This window comes from Crinia signifera, chromosome 3 (assembly GCF_055691185.1).
Source record: "Crinia signifera chromosome 3, ASM5569118v1, whole genome shotgun sequence".
NCBI classification, from domain to species: domain Eukaryota; kingdom Metazoa; phylum Chordata; class Amphibia; order Anura; family Myobatrachidae; genus Crinia; species Crinia signifera.
This window is the reverse complement of record NC_139219.1, coordinates 35,381,916-35,394,236: the sequence shown is the minus strand read 5'-3', so window position 1 is coordinate 35,394,236 and position 12,321 is coordinate 35,381,916. Positions and strand designations below refer to the sequence as shown.

The 12,321-nt window shown below is 44.5% G+C and overlaps 1 protein-coding gene across 1 annotated transcript in view; it reads left to right on the top strand.

Moving 5' to 3' along the window:
* Positions 1–11,983, top strand: part of HAO1 (hydroxyacid oxidase 1) — a 15,892-nt gene extending 3,909 nt beyond the window's left edge. Inside the window, exons 4-8 of the mRNA XM_083175628.1 lie at positions 362–537; positions 1,687–1,778; positions 3,555–3,713; positions 3,808–3,877; positions 11,526–11,983. Coding sequence (XP_083031754.1) covers positions 362–537; positions 1,687–1,778; positions 3,555–3,713; positions 3,808–3,877; positions 11,526–11,593 — 565 coding nt within the window. The 3' untranslated portion in view covers positions 11,594–11,983. The remainder of the gene's footprint in view (positions 1–361; positions 538–1,686; positions 1,779–3,554; positions 3,714–3,807; positions 3,878–11,525) is intronic.
* Positions 11,984–12,321: the final 338 nt, after the last annotated feature.

The following is a 12,321-nucleotide window of genomic DNA, read 5'->3' as shown; positions in this document are numbered from 1 at the left end:
GTCATGTGATGTCAACCGCCCACCCCAAGCAGGCAGGGGAAGGCCTGCGTTGCCTGGGGCCCACCCAGCCTTTCTATGGGCGCACCCACCATTTTTTGGGCATGCCCATATAAAACGCCGGGGCTCCACCCCGGAACGCCCTCTGCCTGTCGATCAGGCAACGAACGCCTTGGCGATTGAAAATATCCCTGAAGACGCTTGCTCATTTCTATTTCATAGCTGAATGAAAATTTCATAAAGTTTGTTTAAGAAAAAAAGAACTTTCATGTTTTTGTCAGCACGTCTCTGCATACATTTGCATACATTTGCATACATCTGCTGCAGCCATCACAATATATTTATGTTAATGTGACATTTCCAGGATGAAGAATTTTGAAACGGAAGACCTGGCATTTTCATCAAAAGAAGGCTATGGGGACAACAGCGGACTAGCCGTCTATGTATCACAGGCTATTGATGCATCTATCAAGTGGGATGATATTGAGTGGCTTAAAGGACTGACTTCTTTACCCATTGTAGTCAAAGGCATTTTAGGAGGTCGGTAAAGCTGTAGCCAGACATGTTATTTTAAGTCTGAAATGATCATGTGTTGCAATGGGACGGCATTGTACTAAATAGACTTTTAAACAAAGATTATCTAAAAGTTTAAAGTTCTATTAAAGGGACAAATGTCCTTTCTCTGCCATTGGGTGAACTTGCAAACCCAGTCCCAACTGTCCTGATTTTTGCTGGACATTCATGATTTTTGTGACTGTCCCGTGTTGCACTAATGTACAGCAGTGTACAGCGGTGTGTGTGTGGGGGGGAGGGCAGTTAGGATTTGCCCTGTTACTCGCTACTCTGCCCCTCAGCTGGGATGTAGAAAGGTACCTATTCGCTCCACCAAACACCTATACAAAAAATATTGGAATATATATATATCAGGCACTGAATATGTGGTGGAATAATTACCAGTGCATTCTGGAACGGGTAATCACATCTGTAGCTGAGTTGGACGGGGTGACCAGGATCTTGGCTTTGCTCAATGTAGAACTGTTTGATTTCAGTTCTATACTGATCTGGTAATTATTCTACCACAGTTCTGGTTCATTGTAAATAAAATAAAACTTTTTATGCTGTGCTTCACTATGTATAAATATTAATTGTATGCATGAAACATCATTTATTCAATTGGAAAGTGACACAGCATCTGGATTGAGGACCAACATATTCAGCGCCTGATTATATATTCCAATTTATTTGTACACCTGCCCCTTAGCTGCCCACAACTATGTGGGCGATCTGCCACACTCTACTACAAGGAGTACCACGGCGATCTGTTACCACTTAAGGGGTGGGGGTTTATAATGCAGGGGATCTTAAGCTACTGGAGGGGGCAATATTTCTGATGGGGGAGGGGGGGGGGTGGGAATTAAAAATTCCAGACTATGGACACAGGTGTGTGTGGTGCAAAACAACCCTAAGTATATATTTTTTAAATAAAACGTTTGAATATTTAAAAAAATATACTTTTTGAAACTTTATTAAATGAAAAAAAAACTGACGATTTCTGTTAATTTTGGTTAATAAATAGTTCCATCTAATTGGAAAAATAGTATGTCCCTGGTGTGTTTCAATTAAGCAGAGTTTTAATAAATTGGTTACAATGACATCAGAATTTAGAACTCAGAGTTCTTTCTGTTCTAGCTGAAGATGCTAAAGAAGCCGTTAGACGTGGAGTCAGCGGCATCCTGGTGTCCAATCACGGTGCTCGCCAGTTAGATGGTGTTCCCGCTACAGTGAGTATTATTAGCGTTAACATTAATGTGTGCAGAACATGAGGGACATTCGGTAGACACTGAAATAATTGCATCTGATGTGTATTATCGTAGTTACAAGTGCTTGGTCATATGTGTAATGCACATTTTTCATTGACACCATGGGACCCACTTAATCTGAGGACCTGTCAGACCGTTCAACTTTTTAGGATCTTTCCCAAAACAAATATAGATGGATAGGGAGATAAATTAATAACTGGTAATGATAAAACCATCTGTGGGTGATTGAGAAGATCCTAAAGAGATGAATCGAGATTCAAGATGATTCTACATTACCCACTCTATTTTGGCAGCAGATATTGAACGTTTTATTGCTAGCAAACATTTGTACCGCGCGCAGTGCCAATGTTAAGCCATATACAGTATTTGCTACTGTACATGCCGAATTCAGACACATACAGAGGCTTATTAAAAGATATGGGGCCCATAAGCCTGGGTCTGGTTGACTCGGTAAGGTTGCAGCATTTCGAGACCCAGAGTGCCTGCCTTGCCGCCCAGTGAAAAACCATCCCCTCTGCCACCGTATCCCCTCGCAACCATGCGAGGGGATGTGTTATGAAAACACACCCCCTCGCATGTGCCGGCAGCAGGAGGAATCATTGGATGGTTGGATGGTTGGCAACCATCCAATGATTTCTCCTGGGCTCTCAAATATAAGCCGCCCCCCCACCCAACCCCCCCATGGCACGCTTTGTCTCACCCGCAAGTGCATGGGATCGTTTCCAGGGGGAGGCCCATGAAATGCTGGGAGTTCCCAAGTCCCAGTTCCACCACCAACCCCTCCTCCCTGCTGCAAACGGACCGGCGACAATGGAAATCGCAGAGAGCGCTCGCAGTTGGTGCTTGCAAACCTGACCATCGGGGCAGGGGCCGGTTTCGGTTCACTGCGAGTGAACCAGATTCGGCCTCCATGTGCAGTTTACATCTAGGCCTCTTCCTCTCTAGCCGGCTGCACAGTAGATTCTGAGCACAAGGGGACCCTAGCGCTGTGTCAGAAACTAGTATGTGAATGCAGAACTTCAATAAAATGGCACAGCGGCCAATTTCCAACATGGACAGTGTAATGGTTAGCATTACTGCCTCGCAGTGCTGAGGTCATGGGTTCCATTCCCATCATGGGCCTAACTGTGCGGAGTTTGTATATTCTCCCTGTGCTTGCGTGGGTTTCCTCCGGGTACTCCGGTTTCCTCCCACAATCCAAAACTATACTGGTAGGCTAATTGGCTCCCAACAAAATTAACCCTAGAATGTCGGTGTGTGCGTGTACATGTGGTAGGGAATATAGATCGTAAGCTCCACTAGGGCAGGGACTTCAAATATTCTCTGTAAAGCACTGTGGAATATGGAGGTTATTCTGGTTGACTCGCAAGGCTGCAAATTTCACAACTTTGCGAGTCCACCAAACGCCGCCAACCGCACGGCCGCTCGCGCCCCCCCCCCACACATGCCGCGATCCCCAGCATGGCTGCAAATGGATGTTTTGCATAAACATATATTCGCAGCGTTGGTGCGGAGGAGAAACAAACGAATGTGTACAGACACGCCAGGTGGTATTACTGCAGCTACAGTAGGCATCGCAGTCTTTGCACATTTATTAATGGATGTACAACATGGAAGAGCATCCCCAGCACATTGCTATCATTGCTGTAGCCACTCGGCACTCATTTTCCTGCATGCCTCTCTGATGAACAGGAGCCAGTCACAATATAAATATATAGACATCTTTGTGTTCTACAGATTGACGTGCTGCAAGAAATCGTGGCAGCAGTAGAAGGGAAAGTGGAAGTGTATCTAGATGGCGGAGTGAGGAAAGGAACAGATGTTCTGAAGGCTTTGGCTTTGGGTGCTCGGGCAGTTTTCATTGGTCGGCCTGTGTTATGGGGCTTGGCTTACCAGGTACAGTAGCAATAGAGTGAATGCACGATGTACAAATGATGCAATAGAACTGTAGGCTTAAACTGGTCATTTGAATGTTTTTGGACAATTCCAGGGAGAAGACGGTGTGAAGGAAGTACTTGACATTCTAAGGGAAGAATTTAAGCTGGCAATGGCTCTTACAGGTATATCTAGCACTTTAGTCTGTACAATATACAAACACATCAACTAGGGGAAACTCAGGTAGCCTCAAACCACAGCATATACTGCTACAAATGGAAAAAATACATATACGGTAAGCACAAAACACATTAAAGATTAATCTATGTCTTTGAAGTACACGTGGATTCATTTATTACTATTACTTTGATTATTGTGAGAAGATCAAGGTAGGGGGGGCCCTCTCTTGGGCTAGATGGGTACTCCCAATCACACCAGCCAGGAAGCAGCACTCCAGTCCAGGGTTTGTGTGAAGTCTAGTCATGGCTAGCTATTTGGGCTTGTTATTTTTTTGAGTTGCTTATTTTTATTGATGGTTGCTTGTTTTTGGGCTTATCATTTTTTTTGTTGTTGCTTGTTTTGGGCTTGGTGTCTTTTTTCAGTCATTCAGCGCAGACATAATGGACAGACACAGACTGTAGGTGAGAACTAGAGGCTTAAAGAAATGATAATGACTCATTTCATGACTCATTTCATTATCTCTTTTGTTGCTGTCTGCTGGTTGTGTGTAATTCAGTAGGGCTAATTTAATTTTTTTTTAACAACAAATGACAACACAATTGTTACATTCATTTGACCTTTTCATTTATTTATTTAATAGAAGTACAAAGTTACTTGTTGTAATATTTTTTTACCTTTACTTAAGGTGCACATACACGATACAATTAATGTATGCAATTTGGAGTAGGTCATGGTGCAATGCGATACACGCTCCAGCGCACATCCCATCGCACAGCACATGAAGTATGTGCTGCCCGTGCTTTTTGAACTAGATTGCATCACATCTAGTTCAAAATGCACAGTTATCGCTCTATGTATAGGCGGCTTAATAATTAAAAAACTTCCAGTATTTTTTAAAAGCCAGTTGTGCTGATAAAATATCACTGTAAAGACATTAAAGGCAGATTGTAAAAATAATATGTATCTTAATCAAAAAAAAAGGTTTAGTCGAAAAATCCGCCTGTCTTTTCCAAGTATTTTCCGCTAATGCAGTCGTGACTTTTGATAAACATAAAGCAGCATCGGCTTAAAAAATACAGCCGCAATTGAATAGAAACAGCCCATTTTTTCGGCTGTCCGATAAAAATCGGGCTAATTGTATACCCCCCTTAGCATGACTGATTCCAGAACATACACAGTGTGCAAATATGCAGGATGTTCCCCGCAAATGAACATATGCTCCTCTCTGCATCACCTTTTATATGGAGTAAGTACCGAACCAGCGGAGTAGCGAGGGCGGAGCCGTCAAAGCACGAGCTCCAGGTGCTGAGATTTCACAGGGCGCCGGAGCCGTGCTCTGCCTGCCTGCCGTCTGCCTCCCTGATATTGAGAAATCAGCCACAAGCAGCATGCTCTGGGACAGTAAGGAGTAAGCAGTGTGTGCCGTGGGGAGACACAGCAGAGGAGTGTCACTCAGGGCCGCAGAGCTGAGCGGGTTGAGTAGACCAGCTCACAGCAGCGCCCCACACACAGCTGCCATCAGACGGGAACCGGCGCACAGTGACAGCGCCGCAGCAGGACGGAAGCTCAGCTGTGATTAACGGGAGCCGGGTGTGAGGTAACGGGCAAAAGGAGAAGCTAGCAGAGCGTCCTCCCCGCCGCCTGAGGCCCCGGAGCGGTACAGCAGTCGGACGGACTGTACAGTAGGGCGGCCCTCACCCGGAGCAGAAAGTCGTGACCGGTCGGAGACGGCAACGGATGCAGACAGACAGGTACCCGCACCCAGATTGGCCAACCTGTGTATCCCCTTCCAGTCCGCTGGTCCCACTGGCACCTCCTCCACCCAGGCAACCTCTGACCAATACAATTGACCACTTTGCAAGTACTTCCACTATCTCCTCCATGTTGGCAGGCCTCCCATTCTAGGGATAATCCACGAGGGCCCAGCCCATCTAACAAAGTGCCCAAAGTAAAGCCACACTTCACAATAGCCCTAAGGAGTGGGTTTGGGTGCATACACCCGGTTTGAGAGGTTTTATTTATAACAGCCTATTATTATTAAATTAATTTTGTGATAGATCAACCACTCCAATTCCTTTTTCTACAAGCAGCGCTATCTCCACGTGACTGTGTGAGTGCGCACTAGTAAGTACGTGCTCCTTCTGTGAGTCACCAGCAGCATTGTATCCAGCTTCCTGGCTGTGAGCGCTCACTCGCTTGGCTTTGATGGCTGCATTTATTCCAGTGATGGGCATCATGCTGTGTGGCACAATGTGTAATGGGCCTTACGGTTTGTTATATAGTATGTAATGGGCATCATGTGTGGCCTTATGTGTAATTGGCATTACGGCATGTGGCTTTATGTGTAATGGGTATTACGAAGTTCGCTAACATGTGCAATGGGCATTACAGTGTGTGGTATAATGTGTAATACCACACCCTCTTTTGTGATGCAATGCCTCCTTTCCATTAGGCTACGCCCCGTTTTCACCACGCAAGAGCGCTGCCTACTACATATCGGAGGGAGGGAGCGAAACATGCCCTTGCTCCGGGCACCGTGGCACCTAGCTACACCACTGGGTGCAACTGCAGTGATCTCTTCATCAATGTAATAAAAACACAGACAATTACTTACCTGCAAGCATTGGCATATCTATAATGGAAGAAGCATTTGCGATGCACATGGGCTCCTGGGTCTTTGCAGGCCCACACCGCCCACTCTGCACCTATTTATTTATCTCTTATATATTTGGCTACATCTGTCACTCAAAGTGTGTCTGGAGCTGTAACGCTGGGTTGTGGACTTCCATCTTAATTTATGATTGTCATCACCTGTTTTAAACAGGGTAATTGATAAGAAAGGTGTTTAAGCACAGGTGATGGTAATCCATAAATTAAGAAGAATGTCCTGAAACAGAGCAATGTGTCCCTCCTGGAGAGGGTCATGTTGGGAGGTATGCACCTCCCTCCCTCTCCCCCCCCCCATTCACGGCATCCCCACGATTAAATGGCACATGCAAAACACTGACATGGCTATGGTCGACAATGAAAAAGGTTGACAAGATTTATTTTTCACTTTTTCAATGTTTTCATATTCATTCTCATGTGTCGACATGGTGCCACACTTATGTCAACATTTACATGTGTTGACCTTTCTGTGTTGATTTTTTCTTATGGCAATTCGCGGCACCCCCGGTGACTCCCGCGATTCGCGGCCCCACCCCGTGACACACCCCCTCCTGCGATTCGCGGCACCCCACGACCCCCCCTCCCACGATTCGCGCCAACCCCCCGGGCCCCCCCTCCCGCGGTTCACGGTGCCCCCCACGACCCCCCCTACCGCGATTCCCCACCCCTGACCCCCCCTCCTGTCATTGCGGCAACCCCCCGCGACCCACCCTCCCACGATTCATTGCAACCCCCCGAGCCCCCTCCTCCCACAATTCGCGGCACCCACACCCCCCCCCGCGACCCCCCCTCCAGCAATTCACGGCATCCACCCACGACACCTCCTCCCGTGATTTGCGGACACCCCTCACCTCCTCCCTCCCCCCCACCCCCGCGCGCGATTCACGGCAACCCCAGGATTAAATGGCACATGCAAAACACTGGCACGGCTATGGTCGACAATGAAAAAGGTTGCCATGAGTTTTTGAAGATTTATTTTTCTTTTTTTTAATGTTTTCATATTCATTCTCATGTGTCGACATGGACACCGATGAAGTGCCACACTTATGTCAACATTTACATGTGTTGAACTTTCTGTGTTGATTTTTTCTTGTGGCGATTCGCGGCACCCCCCGCGACCCCCCTCCCGCAATTTGCAGCACACCCCCCGCAATTCGCGGCACCCCCGGTGACTCCCGCGATTCGCGGCCCCACCCCGTGACACCCCCCCCTCCTGCGATTGCGGCACCCCGCGACCCCCCCTCCCACGATTCGCGCCAACCCCCCGGGCCCCCCCTCCCGCTGTTCACGGTGCCCCCAACGACCCCCCTACCGCGATTCCCCACCCCTGACCCCCCCTCCTGTCATTGCGGCAACCCCCCGCCCCCGTGACCCACCCTCCCGCGATTCATTGCAACCCCCCGTGCCCCTCCCACAATTCGCGGTACCCCCCCCCCCCGCGCGACCCCCCCCCCCCCCTCCCGCAATTTACGGCATCCACCCACGGCAGCACCCCTAAGCCCCTCTTTAGTCCCCCGTATACTCACACACCCCTATCACTACCCAGCTTCCTGCTCTCCTGAACCGTAACTTCCACCACTGGGGAGTCGCTGACGCTGTTTTGCCCACATGCCCCTATCATGCCTCATAGCCCAGCCTCCTGCTCTCATGCACCCGAACTCCCACCCAGTAGGAGGAGACACTGACTAAGGGCCACCATCCTGTACTCCTGTACTGCCACGCTGGACCCTCACCCACTGGCAGAAGCTGCAGAGTATCTCCCACCCTCCTCTTTAGTCCCCCTTATGCCCACACACCCCTATCACTACCCAGCCTCCTGTTTTCCTGTGTCGTGACCTCCGCCAGTGGGGAGCCGCTGACTCAGAAACACCCTACTATACTATTGCACACACACACCTAAACAACACGCACACACACAGCCCCCCCCCACACCCACAAATGTCACTGTACCATCCACACTATCAATGTACATCTTACTCTGTAACCGCTTTTTAATTAAACAAAACAATACACACCCCCTTCCACATCATATGCTCTCTATTTAACACATTTCACCTATAACTCAAGTTGCAATACAGGCCATCTTTCATACAATTCTAACCATCTTTTTCATATACAAATGTTCACAAATTAAGGGGGCGCAGCCCCTTACGACGGTGTGATGAATCACCTAGTTTATTTATACTTACCTAGCCGAATTAACGGCTTGGCTTGTGCTGCAGTGCAGCAGAAATCACAGAGAAAATGGAGTGGCAGCCATTTTACCGTAGATGTGTGCAGTAGACAAAACAATGGTGCAGGTACCGTTTTCCCGGAGTCCTAAAATAACATTTCCATGAACATTTGCACACTTTTCTCTATGTTTATTTAAAGAAATCTCTCAATACAAAATAGGTTGAGAATGAAAAAATTGCTTTTATTTTCCAAGATACCTTCATCCTAATTGGTTTTAAATGCATTCATGCATTGACTAGAATAAGTAATAAACATGTAATACTTTAAAAGCTAGTATTATTGAGTGGGTTAATTAAAACAGGATTTGTGGAAAAATCAAGCTTTCCTGACACCATTCACGGAACAATTTATCCCAGCACCAAAGTCTTTAGGTAATGACTGGCACGTTAATTCAGACATCAAACTTTTTTATTATTATGTTTTCTTATTTAATCTCTTTGTTGTAAGGAAATTCTTTGAAGTTATATTTTAATCTCATCAAAGACAAGACTGCCAATAAACAGCTGTGTGTCCTAGTAATTCATTGTTCTACACTTTCCCTTTGTTTGCTACTGTAAACTATTGTCTGTCCTCTTAGTAGAACACTGATTAACATTGTACAAAGAAAGCCAAAAGAAAAAATACTTTCCCAATAAATAATCAGATTGGATATTCCATACAAAGTAAATAACACAGGATGAATCTCTTTAACATAGTGCTTCCCGAAGGGTTGGCCAAAGGCAGTTTGCCAAGTTTCTCTTACATCCTATAGAGGTGGACTGGAATGTTAGAAAGTTTTGGCTACCATAGTAGACAGTAATGTGCTCATCTGGACATCATGGTGAAGTTTGGTGGCAAGTCCTGTTTAAGGTTGAACTGGATGGACACCATCTATTATCTACCTCAACTACTACAGTATGTTAATATGCATAAAACTTTCCAAAGGTGTATTTCACGCACAAGGAGCAGATACTAGGATTTTATAGCACCAACAGATCACATAGCGGTGTACGTGCAGATAATACTGATTCATAACTACTGGAAGAGATGGACTGGCCAAAAGGGGAACTGTTAAAGTCCCTGGTGGGCCCCAATTGCCTGAAGCCCCACCCCTTCTGCTAACTTTTATGTTCCAGCCTGCGCTCTCGAATTATACTGTAAAGATGCCCATACACCTACAGATTTATCTTCAGATCTGGCTGGTTGGAACAAAAATCTGGTAATATCTGAATGACAGTTTGTCAGTTTTCCAAGCAAATGGTCAACTGTCATTTGCTCTCATCCATTACCAGGTTTTTGTTCCAACCAGCCAGATCTGAAGATAAATCTGTTAAATCTGTAGGTGTATGGCCACCTTTACTCTACTAGAGGTTTAGATTCTTGGGGTGGGGGCAGAACCACTGTTAAGCATGGGTTCTTGGTTGGCTTCATTAGAAAATAAACCAAGATTAGTTTAAGATTTAGTTTAGCTGGCTGGCCACACCCCCTGTGGTTGATGGCCATGCCCCTAAAGCTTGGGATCCTACCATTGCCTTTCCCAGTGGGCCCATCATAACCCAGTATGGGACTGCCTATTAGACATACCGACAAATATCTATGTTGATGGCTTCACTTTCTGCTTTGGGATTACAGCCGGTGATAACCCAACCAGTGACTCCTTACATATGTAAAAGTACAAAAAATATATACAGTAAGTTTGTAAAGAAAATACAATTTTAATTCCTATCCTCCATGGCCTACCGTGTGACTAATTAGGCATCTCGTTAACATCGTCAGGCTTTTAAGTTTTTTTTCTTTGTGAAATTTACTAAAGCTTCTAAAAATGAAAAGAGGTAATTTCCATTTTAAGGAACGGGGCTGGATAGGACAATATATTTATTAAATTCTATTCTATAATTAATGTATTATAAATTATATATTTATGTAATTTTTATTTATTCATTTTTTCTTTTTTTTTTTTTTATTGGGGTTTTTTATTTTTATTTTTTATTATTTATTTGGGTTTTTACAGTAATTTTGTACATTGTTATTACAGGTTGAGTATCCCGTATCCAAAATGCTCGAGACCAGGAGAATTTTGGATAACGGATTATTCCGTATTTCGGAATATTTTAATATTAAATTATGTATTTTGAAGTATCTTGCATGTATGCTGTATAAACACATAAAATACACACAAATATATTTTATTACCACATAAAATACACACAAATATATTTTATTTGTTCAAAAAACAAGGTTTCAAAACATGAAACAAAATTTGTGTACCATCTCAGATATTGAATTTGAATGCCAAGCAATCATTGTCTTGCACTTATATAGTGCCAGTTACATATCATTCCCTCAGTAGTGTTGTTACAAATGTCACCAGTGAGTTTTTAGCAAAAAAAATAATTTTTTTTCCACTTTCTGGAATGTATGGTTTTCGGAATAATTCGGATAACGGATACTCGGATACGGGATACTCAACCTGTATGACATTGAATTTTGCATATGATAATTAACTTTATTGTCTTTGATTGTCACTCATTTTTTAAATGTAAATGCCTATCTTTAAAACAATAAAATTACTCTATTGAAAAAAAAAAATGAAGAGGTGATTCTGTGTATGTTTTCTTTATTGCTCCTAGAAAATGATAGACAGAATTTGATTGGTTACTATTGGCAACATCAACTCTTTCTTTTTAGAGGCTTTATTAAATTGACCCCTTCGTCTTTATACTGTAATTAAAGTGTACATGTATTCTAATCACCATTCCTCTTTCCCGTCAGGTTGCTGTTCTGTGAATGAAATAGAGAAGTCACTTGTTCGAGAAAACCGTTTCTCTTCTAAAATGTAGATAAGTCGGCATAAAGATAGCTGTCCATCCATAAGGTACGCAACCAGAAGGCACAGAACTTAGGGAGGTATCCGATTACCCCCCATTAAAACATCAGGAGTGAAAAACTAGTTTTCAAAAAATTTCCCCATGTTTATCCAATGTTTTTTTCTGAACTGGCTGAAAACAGGCTGGTTTTTGGGATTTTGCATCGCGTGCCTAAGGGCAGCCTACCTCCATGGGCTGATTAGTTACCATTGAGTAATCCTAGTACCCATGATCAGCGATCACGTATAATAGGATATCCCACAAAGTGTAAGACAAGATTCATTTGCATTGCTTAAATATTTGATTTTACTTTAAGCCTTTGTGTATTTATATTTATATGTAATAAATACTGATATTACCCTGCTTCAAATGTTAATATTTCTTGTAATTTGAAATTTCGGTACTTGTGTAGTTTCACGGCGCCACTTACGTAGTCAGCGTAGTGATCCCTGTCAGCATCAGCGTTGTGTTCCCGCAGCCAGCATAGTTAGCGTAGTCAGCGTCCCTGTCAGCATCAGCGTCGTGTTCCCGCAGCCAGCGTAGTCAGCGTGTAGTCAGCGTAGTCAGCTTGTGTCTGTGACTGTGTGTACATTCGCACCTAACTGGAGCTTACGCAGTTAGTGTAGTCAGTCAGCGCTACGCAGTTACCGTAGTCAGTCAGCGTTGTGTCAGCGCTTATTACATTGTGTGGGAACCATTGA